This window comes from Excalfactoria chinensis, chromosome 18 (assembly GCF_039878825.1).
Source record: "Excalfactoria chinensis isolate bCotChi1 chromosome 18, bCotChi1.hap2, whole genome shotgun sequence".
NCBI lineage: Eukaryota > Metazoa > Chordata > Aves > Galliformes > Phasianidae > Excalfactoria > Excalfactoria chinensis.
This window is the reverse complement of record NC_092842.1, coordinates 7,723,041-7,747,559: the sequence shown is the minus strand read 5'-3', so window position 1 is coordinate 7,747,559 and position 24,519 is coordinate 7,723,041. Positions and strand designations below refer to the sequence as shown.

At 38.2% G+C, this 24,519-nt stretch overlaps 1 protein-coding gene across 4 annotated transcripts in view; it reads left to right on the top strand.

The window, feature by feature from the left end:
• DENND1A (DENN domain containing 1A) overlaps positions 1-24,519 on the top strand; it is a 178,518-nt gene that overhangs the window by 74,677 nt on the left and 79,322 nt on the right. For all 4 annotated transcript variants that reach the window (XM_072353161.1, XM_072353160.1, XM_072353158.1 and 1 more), the window contains exons 9-11: positions 5,454-5,564; positions 10,431-10,531; positions 19,784-19,829. In XM_072353161.1, coding sequence (XP_072209262.1) covers positions 5,454-5,564; positions 10,431-10,531; positions 19,784-19,829 — 258 coding nt within the window. The remainder of the gene's footprint in view (positions 1-5,453; positions 5,565-10,430; positions 10,532-19,783; positions 19,830-24,519) is intronic.

Below are 24,519 nucleotides of genomic sequence, written 5' to 3'. Positions count from 1 at the left end.
TAAAGAAAAAATTTTGGAACAATATGATTATTGTTTATTCAAGTGTCTCAAGGGTGTAATCTACATAGTGGAAGATCTCAACATCTACACAGCTAGTATTTAGTAAAGATCAAATACCAGTTTGGCATTAACTTGGCTTGTTCTTCAAGATGCTGTCGGTATGTTCAGACACCATATATCCTTACTTAAAATGTCTGTATTAATTCAGAAGGACATCTAGGTTTGCAGAGTCTTGTGTTGCTTTGAAGCTACATTTCTAACTGTTGTTGTGCAGAGTTGTCATTCTTTCGTTTGTGATAACATTTTCCTTCTGTATCATATTTAGGCTACAACACTGAAGGGTTTGTCATCCATTCTTGTGATTGCAAGTTGAAATTTATTGAAGTACTGATGGATAAATTGATATGGAAAGGAAAAAAAAAAAAGGAGATCTATCATGATCTATCATGATTCATACAGTGAGACCTTTCTGAAAGAATGACATAAGAGACTGGGAAAATAGAATCTGTTTCTTAGGTGGTTTGATGAGATTATATACCTGGACTATTTAGGGCCACTTTTTGTGAGACTTTTTAAACCTGACAAAATTGTCTTGTATGCTTTTCAACATTGCTCAAATTTGTAACCAGATGATAGGCCTGTGGGAAGACAGTGCTAGCATTTGCTTCTCTTAGATATTCTTTAATATGCACCTGCTATATCTCTTAGCCAATTTTCTGTGTCTGCCATCTCTGTTTTCTTAACAGTATTTTGAATTCTACCTTAGTGCCATACACTTAACTTTATGGCATGAAAGGAGGAAAAAAGGAGGGAAAAAAGAAAGAATGAAGAGAATGATTAGGGCATTCTTTCTCATTTGTGGATGATTTGGATAGCAGATACACTTGGGGCTTTTTATGTCTGCTTAAAAATGTTACTGGTAGCTTTTCTGTATCATAGGCTTTCCATACAGACATATATCAGTAAATTCAGTAGATGCACTTTTTGCTCTAAAGTGCTTTATTTTTACAGAAATATGATACATTAACAAGAATCAGTTCCTGAATCTAAAATGGCTATCAATCTGGAGTATTTCCTGTCCTAATCTAGACATGGTTGGTTATTTGTTTATAGGAGTAATATTTTATGTTAATCTCTTCTATGCTGATAATCTCAAACTTTAATAATTTCTATTTGGTAAGCCTCAAATCTCCTGGAGAGCGTGAAATGAAGTTCATTTCCATTTTACAGGCTGATAAATCAAAAACAGGAAGAAATGAGCAGTAAGAAACTAGTGACAGGATAAAATGTAGGTCTTCTGGCTTGGACTTGCTTTAACTGATGTAGAGCAGCTTAACACATGCACTACAGCTATACTTTCTGAAGCCTTTACTAAGTGTTTATGCTCTGTTCGTTATGTCTGCTGGTAGTGTTCGCTTTATATTCAAAGGTATGAGTCAGCTTCCCAAAACATTTGAGCAGGAGATGTGATGAATGCTCATGAATCAAAGGCAGTTATAAAAGCAGAGGCCTTGGGCCAGAAGGAGTTGGAAACCCTTTGAAAGCTGAATGTTCAGCCTTCATGGAAAGGAGTGCTGTGTGATGCTAAAAAGCATCCTCTTTGAATCATTGAGTGGTGCTGATGTGCCTCTGAGGGAATGTGGCTTTTGCTGCAGGTATCCTGTGCACTGATGTCACTGTGAAGGATGGACTCTGCACAGTGTCTGGGGTGAACCAGGGCACTTCTGGGAACGGAGGTGGATGAACATTTTGTTCATCAACACGTGTGTATGCATGCATGCACATCCAGGTTTAAAAATATAGGGCTTGTTTTATGAGGGAAAAATGTTAAAATTCAGATCCGCTCGTCTGACTCTTGTTGCAGTTGACCATTTTATATTTTGTTTGTGTGTTTTTCTTTTTCCTAATAAGTATCATGTAATTCATTATAAGAATTTTATCTATCAGGTCAGCTTTCATGTAGGATTGCAGTGTATTTGACAGTAGTATTAGGATATTAAATGAGCATGAATTTCCATTCATCAGTTGGAGTGCTTTATTCAAAATCCTACCTATCTTATTGATAACTACATTTTTAAACTCATATTAGCACAAGTTTTAGTAGTACCAAACTTTAATGTCATATGTAGTGATTAATGGAGTCCTACACAGGCCTGTTTGGAATGTTAACTTACTTGTTGCAGTTATCTGACTGTGTCACACCAGTGTGTTTGATGAACCACAAAGCATTTAGCACAGACACTTTAGGGCCTGCTTTAACTTTTTCAAAAGGTTTTTTTATATGCAAAGTTTGTAAATACGCTGTAACTTCAGAGAGAAATTGAATTAATTGCAGCAAATATAGCACAAGTGTTTAAATTTCCTAGTATTAACTGTTTTATTTTGGAAATTCTTATTGCTACATCTCTTATCTCAGTGCCTATTTTTTGTCTTGGCATACTGTACATCATTTGCTGTCTGTTTTCTTATTTTTCTTCACTTCTTATTTCTATACTTACACTCTGTTCTGGAGTGTATTGTCTGTGTTATTCTGGTCTCTGGAGTAGCTGCATGGCATTGTAAATTATGTTAACTGCATAACAAGTGACCTAACTCATGTTAGACTTTGAAGTTGTGATATTACAAAGAAAATAAACTTATTTAGAAGATGAGGGATTTCCAGTAGGAGGGTGGAAAAGGAAACTTGGCTCTTCTATTGATCTGTCCAAATAAACATTTACAGAAGTCCTGGAAATGCATTTCAGCAGCAGTGTAAACTACTGAAGTATAAAACATGTTTTTAATATGTTTGAGCTTTGCTCTTTCTTTGCAGAGGAGAGAGCCCTTTGTTTTTCTGCTTCTAGTGAAAAGTTCTTCATTAGGTGACAGAGAAAGAAAGGACTATTCTTGATCTCAAGAGTCGGTTTGCACGTCCATTTACTGGTACTAAATAGAAAATGATCAAAAAGATGATTGTTCTTCGAATGAACTTCCAAAGGAACACAGTGGAATTTTATTGCCATTCCTGCTGAATTTTGAGGAGTGGGGATACCAGATCCTGTATTCTGTTATGAAAATGCCAGTCTTATTTCTTCTTAGAAAGGTTTAAATCCTAGGAAACAAAGTACGCAACAATTATACTTCAAATTGGAACGCTTTCATTTGTATTTATTTAACTCATTCATGGTTTTGTCACTTACGAGACATGTCTTTCAAAATACATGTGTAAGTCCCAATTTCATCTTCAAAGATGACAGCTTTCTTATAAATACAACTTAGAGCTAACACGTGAATTTCTCTAGTATCAATACATTACCATGCAGCCCACATGCTTTGCAGGTGCTGTTGGCAAATTTCTGAGCGCAGATAAGACTAAAGCCTTGTAAATCTTTCCATCTGAAAGTACGTTTCTGTGTCAAAGCCACTATTACACTACAGTAAACTTGAAAGAATAATTACAGACCCATTCCCTGTGTCTGTTTTCCCTCTCACTAGTCAATACTTTTGCCTTACAAATATATACATGCACATTCATATCTACCTACGTCTTCAGGCAGGATGTAGGGATTAAGTTTTCCTTTTGCCGTGCCCTTCATTTGGGTGGCTTCTAAAGAAGTTCGGTGCTGCTTGAGAACTCTTTTAATTCACACTATTTGCGGTAATTGTGTCGTCATGCGTTGTGTTTTGGTGTCGTGGAAAGATGGGTGAGAGGCGGAAGAAGAAATGTAGAGAAGACAGCTTATGTTTAGACAAAAATATCATGCTAATCAGCACAGATGGGATGAGAAATACAGAAAAAGTACATGATAGTTTAATAGGTTTTTGGCAAAATGTGTTGGCTGGTTGTTTTTTTCAGTTGTTTTTTTTTTTTTTTTTTTTTTTTTTTTTTCCTTTTGCCTGTACCTGTCTGCTGCAACAGCTCTTCTATAACAAGACCTGAATGACTGTTTTATGTTAACATGTTTGAAGCTAACTCTAATGAGCTTAGCTTTTACCAATGTAGATGTGGGCACAAAAATCTTCCAAATACAAGGCTTAATTTTCTTTGGTTCTTTGTGTTTGGATGGCAAGCTGTGGAACATATTTCTGCACAGTATGAAGCGTCTTGGCAGACTCCTCAGGCCAAGTATTGGTGGGTTTAGAGTTATCTTTGGATCTGTCAAAAGTGCTAATGGGCTTTGTTGAGCTTCTTTAAGTTTCTAAATCATATTTGCTTTTTGCTTTTCTGTGCTTTTTTATTTAAGGATGATTAAGATTGCACTTGAATTCATGACTAATCCAATTTTGCTCTCACATGTGCTTTTTGAACAAGTCTGCCTTTACTGTGTAGCGACCCTTTCATACCCAGAAGAAGCAATTTGGAAACAAATTACCTAGATCAGCATTTTTGAGTGTGTTAACATTTCCACTACTGCGGCTTTTTTAATTTCTCTGATTTAAGAAAACACCCTTTGTAAACAAAAAACAACTTTTTTCCTTTAGTTGACCTCACACTATGCAGCAAAAGCTTTTATTCTGGGGGAACATAACACACTTTGATGGTGTTATCTACCTGATAGCTTTCTAAACTTGTTGGTAAAAAGGACTGCATTTGAAGTTTTAATTCTGCTGCTTTTTTGAATAATCTTAATTCCTTAGTAAATAATACAATGTTCATGCCACTGCAGCACGAGCACAGAGCAGTTACATTGATAATGATGTCTGGGTGCTGTTCCTGGCTGATGGGATAGTCTGTGGATGAAACTTGCTTTTTTCTGTTGGATTTTTTCTTGTGCTTTAGATTTTTTAACCACTGTTGCTCAGGTGATGTATGTGTACATTTTCAGAAGCATTACCTGCTTGTGTCTTGGTCTTCCTGTTCTCCTATATTTAGAGGCGGTTTGCAAATGAACTATGTTTACAATATTCTTGTGCTGCAGTTGTTTGTTTTTCTTTCTACTGCATAAACATATCAACTGGACAGTTAAATTTGGTTTTTCAGCTGTCAAGAGTACAGAGAGATCAGATGAGCTGTATAACTGATCATAGCTTGTGCTAAATACCCATGTGAATTTCCAATGATAAGAATTACTTTGGTATAGACTGGAGTTACCCTTTCTTTCCTTAAAAAACTAGAATTTGTTTCAGTAAAAGTGTCGTATTAGAACATGGTTTTTGTGCTTCATCAGGAAGCATTTTTTGTAGAAGTGACAGAACGTATTTTCTTTCTCTGAGAATTATCTTGTATTTTAGAATTGTGTATGAAGCATCCTCAATTTTATTAATCCATGACCTCTCTCCCCAGAAGTCAGGGGAAAGCTACTGCTAATTAAAAGCTGATCTGACACAGGGTGACCTACTGTGTGTGTAGCCATGTACTCTATGTAGCATAACAAGAGGATGGGATCTGATGTGGGGTTTTTTGTTGTTGTTTTTAAATGGAAGACTTTGTTTTGTAATATCATGAATCAAAATTATTTTATCTCTCTTCCTAGAGAAATCTGACAGAGTATTTTGTAGCAGTTGATGTCAACAACATGCTGCATCTCTATGCCAGTATGCTGTATGAACGCCGCATCCTCATTTGTTGTAGTAAGCTCAGCACTGTAAGTAAACTGCAGAATAATTTCTTTCATTCACTCTACTGCTTTTTTAAATAACAGTCATACACAGGCAATAAGCTGAAACATCTATAATGTGAAAAACAACATTTAAAAGTCCCTGCTGAAAACATAGTTTTGAAAGTTGTTCTTCCTGCACAAGAGGATATCCAGAAACTTGTGAAAAATTCTTTTCTTGTTGAAGAACACAGTAAGCAGAGATGAAACCCTGCTTTTACATTTAAGTATAACTACCTTCATTATTTTCTATATAATTTTGTTGATTGGCATGGAGTTTTTCTGGAGTCCTAGAAAAAAAAGTGTACATTGATGTGCCACTAAGCATTCAGATTACTTGGGTTTATTTACTAAAGAAATATGTATATATTTTAATACACAAAAGCAGTAAGTACATGAATGTACTTGGGCTGCAAAAAGGGGCTGGAGATGCTGTGGAGTCTCTGTGCTTGGAGATATTTGAAACCCAACTGACCAGTGCCCTGAGCAAAGAGCTGCAGTTGGTGATATTTTGAACTGGGCAGATACAGTCTGATGATCTCCAGGGCCCCTTCCAGCCTTAGCCATGCAACCTAAACTCAGTTCTGTGGTTCTAAATGATGACTTTACTCAACTTCTTTTCCCCTCTAACATTCAAATGAAAAAGTTTTTTGATGCACTCTTTGTTGGGCTTTTTGGTGAATAAGGATACTAGTGTTCATGCCGTAGTGAAGTCTGCATTTCATAATTTATTTGACAGAAAAGAAGACAGATAAATGATACTGTCACATATGTTTTTTAGTAACCTTCTCTGGATGGACCCAAGAATTGGACTAAAATAAGACAATCTGCTTCTTTTTCCTCCTTTTTTTTTCCAATTTTGTTTTTAAAGGTTTAGTCTTAATGTTGTTTAGGCTCCATCAAGGATCTGAGAGATAAAAGGTACTGAACACTCTGGAGTGCTCTCTTCTGAAAATGACTGCACATCAAAACCAAGCATAAGCTTGATTTAGTTCAAAGTTTTGTGTTAGGCATTTGAAGGTTTTTCAGTCAATAATATTGTGATTTTTCTTTCTAAAAGGAAATGTTAAGTTTTCATTTTGTTTGCTCTGTAAATGGATATTGATTGTTTTCCTTTATGAATGGGAAGCGTAAGATGGTTTTAATAAATGCTGCTCTCTAGTGCTATGGCCTAAGTACTCAAATGATCCTTTCTAAAATACAGTCCTCCATGTCCATTTGGTTGGGTGTTAGCTACCCTGTTACTGTTGACCATGACCTACTTTTTTGATTGAGGTTAAAACTACTTCTTGGAATTGTAAATAATGTGAAAGGCAGAAGTTATAGGATGTAAGATACAAGGCAGAAAAAGGAAAGAGTAGTTTACAATAGTTATTCCCATGTTCCTTGGTAAGGTAGGTAAAACTCAGAAAGTTAGAGTAAACTCTGGAAACTCTGAATAATTATTAAATGTTTACAGTCTATCCCACATGTAACTGATAGGATTTGAGTGTTACGTAGCTCAGTATCGTAATGAACTTGTAAAATCTTAATTTTACATCTGCCAAGTATTTTAGGTCCTCTCTACTAAAGTAAACTGAATAAAATTTAAAGAGTTGATTATTTTATAAAACTAAGGAATGAAGAAAGTAGGGAATTAGCAGAGAAAGGGAAAGAATAACTACCCAAAGCATTTCAAAATGTGTGGTTGGTTGGTTTAATCTCTCTCTCTTTGTGACAGAGCCTGGAAAGAAGAATTACTTACCTGTCACTTTGCCTTCCTTAATGAGCCATTTCACAAGTAGGGTTGTGTTTTCTTTCCTATCTTCTGCTTTTCCTCTTCCTTTTGCCTCTGTCCAAGATAAAAGCATGTCTCGTTCTTTGGTAGGGAAGGGTATTCATACTGCGCATTCTTATCTTACAACTTTATATATAACTGCTCCAAGATTGGAGTGACAGTGTAAGACAGGTTTGAAGTGTTGGGCCGGAGCCAGTGATTCCTTGCCTGCACGCTCTGCTCTGCATGTTCCAGCAGTAGGAACAAGCTGCATTATTTTATTTCAAACTGTGCTCAGCGGAAGCCAAGACCTTGTAACTGGAAACGTACCAAACTGAGAATTCTCAAAGCAGAGGGAGGGTGGTGTGGTGGTGGAGAGGGGATTGGTTTCTTGGTGGTTTTGTTTTGTTGGTATTTTTTTGTGGTGTTGTTCGTTTGTTTCTTTTTTTTCTTTTTTCTTTTTTTTTAACAAAAAAAGCAGGAGGATCCCATGTGCACTTAATTTCTTTCCATTGTGAGAGATGCGGCTCACTTCATTCTTGTTTAAATATAACATCAAGTAAAAGACTGATTATTAAGCAGTCTTGAGTGGAAAAGTCTTTTTTGATTGAATGAATTCATGTTATAGTAAATTACGTAAAATTTGAAATATCCTTAATGCCAGTTAGAGGTAAGTGGGTCTGAATTTATTAACTAGTTTATAAACTATGTGTACTGATCCCCTGGGCGACTTATTTCTGTCCTCTTCAATTTTTTCTCTTTTGTTTTCTACAAAAGGAAATTCAAGTAGTTTCTCAAAATATTAATTACTTTTTCTCGAAAACAGCAATAACAAAAAATACCCTGATCTAACTGCTCATACATAGCCAAATATGAATCAGAATGAATAAGAACTGTTAGACAGAAGAGCAATTACTGGTGGGAGCACACCATTAGAAAAAGGAAACAAGCCTTCCTATAGCCCAGTGTTGTCTTCCATCACACCTTCCCCTTGCAGCCCAGTCTCAGGAAGGATTGCTGACAGTGTGTGATGACAACAGGTTGTCTCTCGACATAAAAAGATGGCTTACATGAAAATAGTCGATTCTTAAAAAGCATAAATTTGTGAAAGATGATCATGTTTCTGCTTGGCTCCGTCTTACTGGAGTGAATTTCATTATTTACAAAGCAGTGTTAAAGTAGTGTATTATTACAAAGCAAAAAATGCCATTCTGGCATTGATAGTCTTTTGTTCTTGAGAGCTGAGAGGTTGCCATTTCATTTCTCCCTTGTCACAGAATGTGCTAACACACTGCCTCTTCTTCCTTGATGGGTTTCTGACATGTCTCAGGGCTCTAAGGTTAGGGAAAACGCAAGGTGTGATCAATACCATTCACTAAATGTCCTTGTGATACAACGTAGCTAAAAGCTTGTGCTGTTCTTGTTCTACAGCAGCCTTACAACTACTCTTCTACATGTGTGAATTCTTCCTTCTGGAGAGCTCTGTTGCAGCCCTTACAGCCAGCTGCCAACATAGGCTTTCACCTCCATACAGTCTTTACAACAGCCTTGCTTTCACTGCTTAATTCTTGTGCAACTCAGTCTCCATGTTTCTGCTGTGCTTTTAGCCCTGAGTGATGCAGTAAGATCTTACTCTCAAATGTTGGTACAAATGTGTAACACTGGGCAGTGTATAGCCATCAGTAGGGAGGGAGTAAAATATACTGAAAATGGCCTGTTATAATTAAACATCAGTTCATCATTTTTATGTGTATGAAAAAACTCCATTGATTAATTTGCTTTTAAAATCTTAAAGGCATAATTGCAGAATGTGGTTCAGTATCTCAGTGTCTTTTGTACATCGCTGTTTTTTTACATTCTCCAACAACAGCTGCAGGAAGCTGAGGTAGCGGAACTAATCTTATTTTAAAATGCTGGATTCCCATAGTTTTGACAGTTGGGCATTTCTCAGGCTGCCTTATTATTAAGCTCCTGTTTTCTGTATGGCAATCACTAATCAGGTGAGGTCTCCAGCAAATATGCTATTTCTTTTTTATGAGTCCTTATCTTGGCAGAGTTGAAGGACAGTAGCAGTGCTTACTTGTGGTAGTGTGTTATTTGAATTCATGCCAGATAGCAAGGTGGGAGTACATCTCAAAAATAAGTGACAGGTTCTGCTCAGATGTCTGCAGTGTTGAGCATTATGTCTGTTTAATCTTTTCTTGCTGAGTTTTAAAACCAATGGAAGGGGGATTTGGAAGGGGCCTTCTTGGATTACTGAGTTCAGTCCACTACAGCATCAACCAGGCTCTGTAATAATGCCAGGAAATAATCCATTTAAACCTGATAGAATCAATTCTTATGTAAAAAATTAAATTTTTAAGCAGTTCTGGTTTTAGATATCTTTTTGATTTGGAGAAGAGAAACTGAAAGCTTATAGAACTGAGACAGATAATTTCCAGCAAAGCACTACAGGGGTTCTCCCCAGGGCTGGACCAGCACTTTTGTTTGCTATTTTTGAGCTTTTTAACTCAGTACCTGCCAATGTCAGAACCATTCTGAACTAGTTTTTAACAATCAGTGGTTCAGACGATTGATGAAGGGAAGAAGAGGAAGATACTTTCCAAGTAATAAAAATATAGTCATGGAGTTTGATGTGGTATATTCTTAAGAAACTATGCTACTGATATTGTGCCTTCCTGAGCTTAAATATTTTTTCAGCTTGTTTTATAATTTCAGTGCATTTTTATTGTATTAATGGGTGGTAATTGCTAGGATCAGGGTTTTATTTACCCTTACCATCTTTTTCTTTCCTTTGAGTTTTTATTTCTGTACTTCTTTTGCTTTATAAAACACTGGGTGTTAATTTCAGGTTATGTTTGTTAAATGAATTGTGTTTTCAGCTATTTAACAAAGTCAGTCAATGTTACCCACCAAAACTAGTTGTGCTTTATCCACCAGTACCCTTTCTTCAATGGGAACACTGAATATTGTCTAAAAAAGCATGTTATAAAACCAAATTTGGTTCTTTACTTTTTTTCTTATTTCATTATCTTTTAAAGTTTTTTGTTTGTTTATTTTGTCTTCCATTAATGTTCCTCCATTAAACTGTTTTTCAGTTAACTGCTTGCATTCATGGATCTGCAGCTATGCTCTACCCAATGTTCTGGCAACACGTTTACATTCCTGTTCTGCCCCCACATCTCTTGGACTACTGTTGGTAAGGCTATAAATATATACGATATATATGTATGTGTATGCCTGTGTGTGTGTATATATAAAATCTAGATTCACAACAGCTTTCATATTCCTATATTGCAAGTCTGAATTCCCGTTATATTGTGATACTGTTAGTCCAAAAATACATATGTATATTAAGGAAGTGGTGAACCTAGGAAGTAAAAAAAAATGTTAATGGCATCAGAGAATTGTGTATTAGTATGTTGAAATACAATGATGTGACTGGTTACTGTGCAGTGCTGCCACTTAAATATTTTGTACTTGTAATTTGTTTTCAGTGTATTTGTGTTAAATCATAAAAATTGAATTAAGATTCTGGAAGTAAAAGATACAGTGGAGAACATACTTTAGTTTTTCTACTTTCCTGTTTTTCTTTTGGAGATGGGGAGAAAGCTATTCATTTTCCTATAATCATATTTTCTTATTCTCATTGTGTAGTTAGAATGTATTTTCCTTATTTTAGGGGGAATGACTATAATTCATTTGAAAACAATTTTGTTTGGTTGTGATGTTTCAGATTTTGGCACATCCCAAATACTGTCAAAGCTGACCCTGTTTTGTCCATGAGCTTGGGGCAGCTGCCCTCCTGAGATCCCTTCTAACATAAATTGTTCTGTGATTCCACACTGTCTATGTGGCTTAAGAAACTTTCTTTGCTGCTAACATCTCCAGATAAGTCTGCCATTAGATATCTCTTGGAATTGTTGGTCAGTTGCTCAGAAGCCTGTCTACAGCACCTCTCAAGCAGTCTCTTGGTTTTTAATTTCTTTTCTGGCACAGAGTCAAACAGTTTAGCCTAATCAGCCATAACGTAATATCTCCCATTTGCTGCATATGGGACTGGAGGAAGAGAATTCTGAGTAATTAGCGAAAGAATTTAAGATACTGCAGCATTTAGTTGCTCAGCCGTTAGTCACTCAGTTTGTGTGACTTGCTGGTTTTGTTCCCACTCTGTATGCAGCAGGCAAATGAAGTTTGCCCTGGAATACTGGCTGCCCCCTTACCTCAGTGGCCCAGGGAACTTAAAATTTCAAGCCGTGCTAGAGAGTTAAAGAAATAGTTGCCTGGGCATGCAGGGGTGGAATTAGGAAGTCCAAAGTTTGTCTTGAGTTGAAGTGAGGAATGTGTAGGGTACTTGAGGCTTCCACAGTTCTAGAACCAGAAGGAAAACACTAAGGAAAATGTGGACCTGCTGCTGTATGGTCACACCATTGGGTGACGGAGAACGCGGAAAAGGTTGAGGACTCAGTGATGTCTTTGCTGACAGGGTTTGGTGCCAGCTTGCCAACTCTGCGTGGAGCAGGAAGGTTTATGGGAATCGGGTCTCAAATCCTCTGTGTAGGAATTGAGCTTAAGCAGGACATTTGTTAATTCATGGGAGAGGAAGGATTTGACCAGAGAGTGCTGCTGATCCTGGAAGTCGTAAGGCTGTGCTTCACTGTGCGTGAAATGCATTGGCAGCAAGGGATGTCCACAGAGAAGTGTTACACATCTTTAGAAAAAGCAGGAAAGAAGATCCAGGGTACTACAGGCCAGTCAGCTCTGATTCTATTCCTCAAAGAAGTTTGGAACAAGTCTTCATGAAAGCACCACCTCTGCCCTCTCTCACCACATGCCCTGGCAGTTTAAAACATCCTCCGGAAAAAAATGAGCTGACACTGACTATGTCACACTATTTCATATTTGGCTCTTGGTATGGTGATTTGGGGGAGGGAGGCTGTTCTGTTGGTTTTTCTTTTAAGAGAGATACTGTTCTGTGTGATGTTTTCTCTGCATTTAAGCAAGAGGAAGGAGCTAGCAGGGATAACTAGCATTTTTAAGTGACAGGAGCTGAAATGTAGATTTAAAGGAAGCTTGTTCCTCTGTAGAATATTTAAATGTTAAGTATGTGCCTATTGCGAGGATACACAGAATGGAATCTAAAAACTATTATCTCCTGTAGAAGTGAACCTTCAATTTACTCACTGCACAGGAAGGGCAGGTTCTAGTCATTTGCACTGCCAGCAGGTGCCCTTTCTCTGCATAATGGGCTTTGCATGTGTAATTAACACATGAAGGCTGCTGCTGCCAGTTTTTTCTTCAGGTACATGCTGCTAGGAGTTTTCAGGACCAGGATGTGGACCACAAGAGGCTTTTTTGCTGGGTTTGAAGATGTGATATTCATTGACTTTCTGACAAAGCCATGTTAAAAAGGGGCTGAGTCCAGATCCCACAGCTTTGTGCGGAGATGTGCAAAAGCAAACACTTGGGCAGTGTACCCAGAGATAAAGACATGAGACATTGAGCTCTACTTGAATGAATTCTTTCATGGTATAACACCCTGCCATACAACAAATAAGCCAGCCAGTGTGTGAGAAGTATGGTTTTAAAACATATTATTATTAGGTTGTAATTGCACACTCATAAATACAACAGATTGCCTTAGCCTGATACGAACTTCATTTGGAGAGGTAGTCACATGCACAAATCATTTGAGTAATTAGGTTTAATAACAATTTGTGTGCCAGAATGATATTTCTTAAAATAGAGTCCATTTATTTTCTAACTGTGTGAAACTGGAAAGGTAATTTTTGCCTATCTGTTCTGAGAAATCAGCTTCGCTCTGTCTGGTTTAAGGCAATCAGATACTTATCAGCATCTGTCTCTACGGGGAAATGACCTAAAACTATTTAAAAACACAAGAGTTTATTTTAATTTAGTTTTATTCCCTGTCTTGTCATTTATTTCACAAATGTGATGTAAGAATCTTAAAGAGCTGGAATGGAAACTAAGAAGATTTGAAGTGATGTGAATTTTTCCATTCTTACAAATGCAGAAAATGACGTTCCTTCAGTTGGCTGTTTGCTGTCCTTTGGTGCGTACTGACCGTGCTGTTGGTGCTTCTCAGTCTCCTTCTGAGCTTAATGAAAATTGCTGAAGGAAATAGGATTGCTCTATTACTTGTTATCCCTTGAAAGTTCATGAAAAAAAGGATATTCCATATATGATTATTTGCTTTTAATCATTTGAGTTTCACTGGAGTCTTTTTATGTAAAGGGAACTTTTAATGTCCTGACTGATACGCTCCATCTCAGTTCCATGCCTGTGAAATTTGAAATCCGTTGCATTTCCCTGGGGTGACACACACGATGACTGCTGGATCCTTCCAGAACTACAGAAAAAAAAAGCAGCTCTGCTTCCAGAGACTGGGAAGGTAGAATACGGCAACTCTGCTCACGGCATTTGAAGATTCTTTTCGCCAACCGCACATAAGAGAAATTTCAGAGTGGGGAGAGTTCCCTTGAGCTGTTGTGAGAAAGACGATGAAGGAAAAGGTGGATAATTGGATATTGTTACGTGTTAATGATAACTCTGCTGCAAGCATGCGTACAGTGAACGTCTCACTGACATGGTTAAAGCTCTTTTTTTTCTGTAGCATCGTGTCCTTTATCTTTGTTTATACATCACACACTTTCAAACCGCTGTGGTTTCTGATTTTTGCAGCTTGACCTTTGCTAATTTTTTTTAGCTTATGACAGAGAAAGAGATACATTTTCTTCCCCCTTCCCTCTTGAAAAGATTTTTTAAAAATTAATATTTATGTGCAGCTGCACTCCTTATGTGTGTACCTAACAGAACTGAAAAGGCCAACACCCCATCTTCAAAACATTTATTCTCCCTGCGCTTGCACTTTGTGCTGGGAATGCAGAGCCAGTAACAGTGGCTCATGTATGTGTGAAAGTGATTTCAGTCACCTGACTCCTAGTGTGCTGAGGGGTGGCTCTGTGGTATTTTTCTAACTAGGAACCACTCATCAATGTATTTCCAGACCAGAGAAAGATTTTGGGTGGAGGAGACAGAAAATTGGTGGGTTTTGGTAGAGTTTGCACCTTAATGCACAATTGCATCCTCCTTTGAATAGAGAGCAACAGAGGAGGCAGATGAACTGTTGCCATAGGAGGTGGGACTGCATGCCAGCAGGTGCCAGATGCACTGGTTAATGGGCTCCTGCCACCAAGCTTCAGTAACCAAGCATGTGCAGATACTTAAATTTGGCCAGATCACATCCATCTACTTTGTTGCTGAGAGTTAAATATTTCTTGATGTGAAACAGTCTATTAATTTTCCTCACTACTTTTTTCAGTTTGGTTTTCACGTGGCATAAGAGCATCTCCACTGTGTCTGTTCTCTTTCTTTTTGCTCTCATTGTGTTTAAAATTAGCCTATAAGAAAATACTTTTTTACTGGGCTGTAAATACGGTCTTTACTAGGCATGCTGCAGGCTAGCATGTTCTCTCAGTCCAGAGCTTTATCACTGGTTATTATGTGTGCTTCGACTGGAAGCAGCAGAAAAAATTTCTAAGGTGATTTAAAGTGCCTTTTATATTAGATAGATCTCTTAGCAGCCAGCATGGTTCATTGAGAGAGCCCTTTGCAGAGCACCCTGACACAGGGGCTGCACAAATGTTTCTACTGGTGCAGAGGTGCGATTTTCCCTTTCCCTGTAGTTTTTTTTTTGTGGTTGTTGTTTTTTAAACTCCCTTTCTCTCGTTTTCTAAACGTGTGCATTGCTCAGTGTGAGCCTTTAGAAAGGTGGAGAGGCGAACCGAGGGGCACATCCTCCTGCTGCTTGGGAAACAAAGGTTCCTTACTTGTGGGCCTCTGAGTAGCTTTTGGTGTAACCTGCTTCATCTGTGTAGAATCATAGAATCATAGAATTATCCAGGTTGGAAAAGACCTTGAAGATCATCAAGTCCAACCGCAGCCTAACCAGTACCCCATCTCTAAGAAAAAAAAAAACAAAAAAACAAAAAACAAAAAACAAAACAAAAAAAAAAAAAAAAACAAAAAAAAACCAACCTCTGCTAAATCATATCCCTGAGTACCACATCCAAACGGCTCTTAAACACATCCAGGGATGGCGACTCAACCACCTCCCTGGGGAGCCCATTCCAGTACCTAACCACCCTTTCTGTAAAGAAGTTCTTCCTAATATCCAACCTAAACTTGCCCTGGCGCAACTTGAGGCCATTTCCCCTCGTCCTGTCACTTGTCACTAGTGAGAAGAGACCTGCCCCACTCTCACTGTAAGAACCTTTCAGGTACTGGAAGACGGCAATAAGGTCTCCCCTCAGTCTCCTCTTCCTCAGGCTAAACAGCCCCAGCTTCCTTAGCCTCTCCTCATAGGGCTGATTCTCCAAGCCCTTAACGAGCCTCGTTGCCCTTCTCTGGACTCACTGAAAGCTGCTGTAGTTACTCTTGTGGTTTCTTAGCTGTGCCTCTTCCACATCACTCCAATTTATGCAGTCAGGTTTCTAATTTGCATCAATTACCCTGATAAATTTGGGACCGAATCTTTTGCATCCCAGTAAGTAATCTGAAATCAGGAGACTTCTTAAAGCATAACATGCAGGTGGTGTGTGAGCAACACACAAAGTCACCATTTCTGTGTCAGGACTTGAACTTAGTAAACGGGATCTAATCAATTTTCCTGGAACTATGGAGCAAATTGGTGCAAATCCCTGCACGGCTGTAAACTATCAACTTTCTTTATCTGTAGGTTAAGATGAACTTGTTTTGTTGGTTTTATTTGCTGTTGTTTTTCACTTAAGAGGAAGCGTCCCTCTATTTCACCTGATTCTCTTCCAATTAGTTGTTGCCCACCTCTGGGGAGCGTAATTAAGAGGTCTCTAGTTAGCCTAAGGAAACGAATTAAAGAAATTGTAAAATGCAACTGTAATAAATGGGCAATATCTCGCCATTAAGTCCGCAGTATCCATATTCATGCTTATGCATTGCTTCTTTATTGGTATTTACCTATATAACTCATTTGATTGTAAATAACCCTGCATTGGGAACTGCTGTGGCAAAAGAGGAGCAATAGCCTCACTCTTTGTTCTAAAAGGCTTAGGCAGGCTTTTTGTTTAAGCAGTGAATGTGCACAGCAGAACTGATACTTCTTATTGCGCACTTAATGGCTATTGCCTCGATCAAACAACTTGGAGTAATTGCGAGTTGTGGCTGTAGGAAGCCCCAAGACGTGTCAAGCAGTGTGTAAAACTGGTCAGTCTTTAATCTGTCATGGGTCTCAGAAGGATTAGATTGCACAAAGTGTTTCCCTGTTTATACAAGCAATGGATGTTACTGAAGCTGACTGGAAAGTTTTGGAAATGCACATGGAACATGGTAAAAATGGCTTGAGACCTGAGTGGCAGTGGGGAAGGATTACTGTAGTGTGGTCTGGATGGTGAGAAGTGCACAATGTTCTCTAGTACAGTGTGGTAGCTGAGTAAGTAATGGCACATGATAAAGATGTGAATCTTCAACGTTCACTTCAGGTGTATTTCTTTCTCACTCACATTGATGAGTGATGACAGAAGAATGTAATTTCTTTGGTAGACTTGATAGGAAATAATTATGTGCTCTTTACCAGAAATACGTTATATCGTGGTTATTTAGGTTTGTTTAGTTAATCTGTTGCAGGTATACGGAGCTATCACAGTGAATTATCCTTAAAATGGTTTTGCTTTTGCTCTGTGGTTTATATCTCATGGAACAATATTTTTTTTCTCAGAGATAAAGTTGCTCAATATCATCTCCTGGGCTCTACCTCATTCCCTAGATGAAATCTCTGCAACTATTCATAAAAGTAACACAAATGTTGCAAAATTAGCACATTTTAAAACAGATTTCTGCTTTGAAGTTTCCTTTTTCTTATTGATCAGCAGAACCTGAGGGGTTTTTATGAATGAGTAAAAAAACCACTCCTTGCAGTGCTCTGGTCAAATTGTCCTGCTGCTTTCTCCGGCTTGTCCAAGTGCAGCACAATGAAGCACCTGCCTGGAGTCCTTTAATGCACAGCAATGCAAGGTCACAGGAAAAAAAAAGCCTTCAAAACCTGACAAAAATTAGAGCATTGTGGCCTTCATATAATTCCTGTAACAGCTTTATATGCTGTATTGCCTTTACATATGATGATTTTCACTAGAAAACTGGATGCAATTAATTGCGTTTTCAAAGGTGACCCTTGTGTCTTAAGGCACATCTTTCTATCAGTTCCCTAAAATTTTACTGGGAGTGCAAGGTTTTAAGGGTTTAGGCATTTGCATTCTTTTGTTGATGAACTGGGCGGCTGGAGGAAGGACACGATAGTTAATCAACTTGTGCAGATTCAGATTTTCCTATGCTTGGTGACAGGCTCTGCTTTTGGATGCATTAATAAAATGGCTGGTTTTCTGGAATACTGCACTCTTCCTGCTTCCTTTCATTACATTAGCCAAGGTTCTACTAGATGAGACGTTTGCAGTCGTAAGACTTCCTGCCGAGGTTCAGACTTTGTATTTTTGAGATTGAAGCTGTCGTGTTTCTGAAACTACTTAATTAGAAACACATTCATTTCAGCGTGTACTGGAGGAGCCTTGAACAGCATAGCAAGGCACACAGGGAAGTTGAGCATTTGTGCAGCTGGCAGCCAAACCAATGGTTTATACTTTGAATATGAAATTACTGGGTATTTTCTTGCTCCTGGAATGTGGCCATTGGAAATGAAGAGATGTGGGTGAAAGAGAGAGTGTTTGTCACAAATAAAACATGCAAAATGACAAATAAATACTCCTCAGATGAGCAGCAATCCATATGCACTAAGTGTGTATCATGTTGAATGGTAAAAAATTGTATCCAAGAACTTGGATATATGTTTTGGTTCTCATCTGTGGAATCCCCAAGGAAGCAGAGGCTTTGGGACTTGCACCAAGTTAGTTCCTGAGTTAACAGTGCCTCTGGGTGGTAACAGAGTGCTGTGTTGGGTGAAGCTTGGGTGAGGGCGTTGCTGCCAGGCCGTGCAGTTGGGTAAGCTGTGATGCAGTACACACTGGTTCAGAACTTGTTGGATTCTCTGCAGTTATTGATGCTATTTCTGTTTGTTTTCAAATGAGAAGAACAGACCAATGTTTTCATGCAAAGTATCTAGCATATAGGCTGTTTATATCTCTTGATGCAGCATCCAACAGAGTAGCAGTTTTCAAGGTACAGTAGTAAATATGATAATTATTAATATGCATATCAGAAATCGATACTTTTCAAACAATTTTTCCTCACAAAAATGAGAAGCAGAGTGATTTTTGCTGGTGTGCAGCAGTAGTTCTTCCCTGTACAGAACAGTAGGCACCCGTCTATAAAAGCAATATGGAAGATATTTTAAAACAAGGCAGAACAGTGACATTTTTCTTCTTCCTCATCTGAAATTGAAAATGAGCTCTTTGAGCTTCTGTATCCAAAATCAAATGAGGCTCTATTTTAAAAGTTGTGTCTGTCTGTGCTTTCAGTTTAACAGGCAGTGTATGCCATATTTGCAGCTAGCAGTTTTGGCATCCTCTTTGATATGTTCTAATAAGCAATGCAAATATGAGCTTTTCCTGATTAGCTGAGTGGGAGTCCTGTAGTAAAGCTTAATATTAGGAATACTGTATATGCAAAGATCCAGCTTTCATTCAGTATTCTTCCTGTGCTACATGGTAGCCCATATTGCTGTTTGCTAACACGATTGAACTGAAGTCTGTAAAGATCAGTCTTTCTTAACTTTCTGTTTGATAACAGAAGTGTCACACCCATGTTTGAAGCTATAAATTTGGCCTAAGAACCTCTTGGTGTAGTTTGTTATTGTGTTCTGAAAGGGAAAATGATTCCAGTGTATGCCACCGTAATTATAGAGTTGATCAAAATCTTACAAAGTAATTTTTACATCCTTGTTTTATGAATGTATTTCAAGATTTATACTTAGTTGAATTATTTAAAATGTGTCTGAACCCATAATCAAAGGTTTAATACTTACACGGCTGGGTGATATGCATTCCCTGAGCTAACCATTCAGTGCTACAACTGAATCAGTCTGCTCAGACAATATAGAATTATTTGAAAATTGTACTTTAGGAAATCACCTTATTTTGTGTGTGCATGTGCGTGTTTAATAGCTGCCCTTATGTACTTGTCTTAACATAGACACGCAGCAATTCTGATGTCAACAGAAATTAAGTCTTACAGTAATGAGTGAATATTGTGTAGTGTAAAATAAGTCTTTCAAATATGGATTAAAATTTTGTTAACACATGGTTTTTATATATACATATGTATATATACATATATATCCCAAAGTCTAATCAAGCATCCGGGTCTTTTTCTGTTGCTAATTTTATAAGTCATATATGTTAATCCAGTACTATGAGAATGTAAAGCAAGTTTTTCCTCCTCTTTGCAGCGCCCCAATGCCCTACCTCATTGGAATTCATTTAAGTTTGATGGAGGTAAGTCTTTCTAACCATTTCTGAAAATACATGTAGTTTTATTACTTAGACCCACATTCTCTAAGTAATTTTACATTCATTCAAATGAATTTAAAAATGAAATAATCCCATTAATTCATTTAAGAGTCTGCAGAGAATTGTAGTTAGGCACAGGTAATCATTCCATATCTTAAGGAAGTCCTCCTTGGTACCTCATACCCTCTGGGTGTACTTGGTTTGCTGTTCAGCAGTCAGTGGTGAGTTCATGGTGTGTTCCCCTCTCCTTTTTGTTGCTTCATTTAGACAGCTTTCTGCCTCTAGTTTTACTCTGTATTCACAAAGGCAGAGTTAATATTAAACCAACATGTAGACACTTATAGCTCTCTTTTAGGCATTTAGAGACAGATTGTATTTTTTTTTTGTTGTTTTTTTTTTAATGTTGAAAAACCTGAAAAGAAGGAATTTGCTGTTAACGTTAACACCAAACTGGCGGAAAAGCAGCCTTCACAGAAAGCATCACATACAAACAATCCATAGTAATTTGTGTGACTTTAAACCAAGTGAACAACAACTGAAACAACCCACACCCTCTTAAAAGTGGAAATAACACATTTCCTTTTGCTTCCCATACTGGAGAAACACTTGATGACTTTTCTTTAAGAGTATCTGGAGCACATAAGCTATTAATTTAGATGCCTATGAAAATGCTTGCTCTTATTAATTGTGCCCCTTTACACAGGAAGCCTTAGTGCCGTGTATGTGCTTGATGAGGCATTCCTTCTCAGACAGCACTGCCTTTTCGCAGGAACTTAAATCAGTACACAGTGCTGACATGGAAGGCTTTGCAACTGCCCTTGGAAGTCAGTTGGTTTGTGCCCCTGTTTTAGATTCTTGCTTGTTTGTTTAGGGTATGTAACAACTTATGATTGTGATTTTTTCATCATATAAATTAATTCATATTACTAGAACACTTGTTTATATAATGCCCATAAATTTTGTTACTTCTCTGGAAGTATTCATCAAATGTGTTCTTTCATGGGGGCATATCTATGAAACAATGATCCTCTCTGTCTTCATTGTAAAACTTCTGCACTATACTGTGTAGCTTTCCTTTTTTTCTCCAGTATTAATGTGAAGTAAATTCTTAGGAGTCACTTTTTCATAAGCTGGGTGGAACATTCAGGGATTCCCCCTGCTGCTGTGCACACAGATAATTTTTGATGCCCTTTGCATTTCCCAGTAAAGCACTGAATTTTAGTACGATGTGTTGGCGAATAATCTATTGATCCAAAAGTCATCATGCACGTAGTATGTTTTTTGTTAAAGGGATTTCTGATAATTGCATTTGAATACTGCGTAGGCAGGACCAGTGTAATACCTAGGGAGCAGCCTAGCATGTAGTTTTCATATTGAGCAAGAATTTTTCTGTCCGATATCTGTGTCAGGTAATCATCGTCATGCTTATTAGGGTCCCTCTAGTAAGAGGCCTGTTAGAGGGTGGGGTAACATCTTAATGCAGGCGCTTGTCAGCTTTCACAGATCATCTTCTTTCACAAAGAGCTACGTGGTCAGCCTGGCAATGGGCGTAGAAACAAAAACTAATAACTACTTGTTAGAGTTGCTTTGTCTCACTCCTGCCTTGCAGACTGAGATATTAGTTCTTCCTTCCGCTCAGTTTTTCACATTGCAGGGCTCTGTAGGCCTTCCAAACTCCATCTGTAAAAACTCAAAAAAAAAACCCAAAACCCGAGCTGCTCTTGGAGCAGCCAATTTTTATCCATTTCTATAGCTTGCGAAAAAATCTGTTTAGTACTAAATCCAGTATGGCGTTTGAATAGCTGGAGATTCTGGAACACACACGCATTGGCAAAGTACAGTTATTCAAAGTGCCTTATGAAGTAAATTAAATAAATAAAACTGTCTTCTCTCCTGTTCTTATGGATAAATTGAATACTTCCAGATACAGCTAACTGTGTTTTTACCACTGAAAAATCAAATCAAATCACACAGTGAGATGTTGTATATGTTGTTTGTTGACAAGCACTGTGTAATTTGCCTGTGCCATGGGAGAAGGAAAGGTGACATTTGTCAAACAAACTACACAATAACTAGTTTACCTCTTAGCCTGGTTTGTGTGTTGAAAGCTTGTTTTCTTTCTCCTTTTCCTCGTGTGTAGGTTTATTTGTTAGAATACCTGTTCAGTGGCAATGGCAATTTATTCACATGTTCCCGCAGTTGTGTATTTTATAAAACACATTGTTTTAATTTTTCCATCTCTTTTTTTTTTTTTTTTTTTTTTAATAAACTGCAAATAAAATATTGTCATTATGAAGAATCCATTTTCCATTAAATGCTGATGTTTCAGCACTCAGTCCTTGTAGAAGTGTTAATTCATGCACTCTAGATTCGGAATAAGGGATTAATTCCTCTTTTTCCATTCAGGTTAAGACAGGTGGACTCTTCACCCACTGTAGAGCCCCACAGCAGTAGCTGCGGTGTGTGCATGCTCACAGTTGTGCTCCAGCTGCTCTGCAGAATTTGTTGCGTAGACGACTGTGAAGCCTAAACTTCTGCACAGAAAGCTGCGGTGCAAAGGGAAGAGACTTTGGAGTGTAGGAACAAGAACAGTTTTGCTTTGCTTTGGTGTTGCCTTCTGTGGACTTTTGCTGTCCCTTTCTCACAGTGGAACCTCTGGCAGAAATACCATAGCAGTTATAATGCTTTAAACATAGTAACCCTTCTGTCTCACCTCAGAAGTTTTATTTCAGACCATTGTGCATCTTAAAGTTAGTTTCCAGTATCCTATCGTACGGGGTCTCTAGAAGGAACAACTCTTTTAATGGAAAATGACAAATTTTTCTTGCAATTAAAATATCAAACATATCCATTGACTGTTAAATCTAATTTGCTGTGACTGAAATGTTCTCCAGTGAGATAAGATAATCTCCTGTTATAGGTCAGAGGGCTCTGGCTGATATATGACTGAAAATCTTGGTAGAAAATGTAGAGCTGTGTTTTGTGCTCTTATTTTTCAGCTTTTCTATCATCACCTAGTTAGTCATTCTTTATAAGATTTCCATTTAGCAATCCATAAAGTGACTTCAAAGAAGGCTAAAAGTTTATAAGCTGTTGGATAAGCAAGGCTGGAGTTATCACATGAATAATGGAACATGCTTACTGAACTAATTGAATTCATATTAGACGAGGATAAGTACTTAGCACCGATAAATAACGAGATATGGAGCTGAAACTCCATCAAACGAGCGCATCCCTTTCATAATCTTACCTTATGTTGTGCCTGCATGCTCCATGCTATTTTATTGTTAATATTACAGTGAATCGACCTTTGTGCTACACGCAGCATCACACTGTGCTGGCAGCCTTTTACCTTGTGTTGTAGCAAATGGTTTTTCCAGCAGCTGTCTGTAGCAAAGGCCCTTAACGTGATGGCGCTGATGGCAGAGGAGCGCCCTTGACCTGGTACACTGCCCGTTGGAATGTGGGCACATGTGGATCTCATTAAGCACGGGGAAAGGCTCTTTTAGCTGTTTGGTTCTGAGCTGCTGGTGGCAGAATCTGCTGTGCCAGGCTTCCAGCTATTGCGTTACAGCAGGGCCTGGCCTGGCTTCCCTCTGGTCAGGGCCCAAACAGAATGTTTGGAAGGGATGTTAAAAAATAGAGAAGTGTTTATTAATTTAATCTATTTAGTTTTAAGGTTCCAGTCACTTTGAGAGCTTTTCCTGAGACTTTGGAATCTTAATTCTGTTAAAATTCGCCAGAGTGAATTTGTGAGTGAAATTTGGTGAAGATGGGTTTCTAGCATCCTTTCTTGACACCAGAGAGAGATGCGCATTTTAAAACATACCAAATTACTTATTAAACTCTCCTTTATCCGATTGTTAGAAGAAATGAAAATGATGCTATGCTTTTATAAGAGATTCTGGAGAGTATGGACTCCCAGCAGGCAAGTGTTAATGTGACCTGTGCAGTAGCAGGGTGGTACAGTGGTAGCTGCAGAAGGTTTTGCTGCCGCTGCCCCGCGGCGTTGGAGCAGCACCGGTGACGTCTGTCACTCAGTTGGCAGCAGCTGCCTGCGATAAGGATCTGGAGAATCACCTGTGCAGGATCAGGGTTCAGCACATCAAGGTCAGGGCAGTGGCGGAAGAGTGGAAGATGCACGGGGGGGTGCGGGCCACCTGCTGTGCCCAGATCAAAGGGGCGCGAGGTCAGGGGGCACAGCCAACCCGGCCGGGCCTGTCTGCGGAATCGCTGCTTCAGGTTGTAAATCTGAGGGTGATTTCATTAAGTCCTTCTGGCTGCTGTTGGGGCATGAAATAATAAAATTTTATATCCGCTGCCTTTCCTGCTTCTGGCAGCCAGATTGACACATTGTTGTCTGCAGTGTTGTGGTGTTCTTAAGAAAATAAATGGAAACTATTAACTAATTAGAGGCGAGTCATTAAGCAAATGGATTTTAGACTAGTGAATTGTGCTTTCATAATCGCTTCACATATCATGTACAAAATAGCTATTAAAATATGAGGGTTATTTTAAGATTCAAAATGATTACTGGAAGGTAAATTTTCTTTGCTATTACAATGTTTTCAATATATTGATCTGTTTGTGTCTGGCCATCAATCCTCACAGTCGGTTTGGTTTGTGCCTGGGCACTGTTTCTTTTAGAGGAGCTATCCAATGCCATTGCTCATCT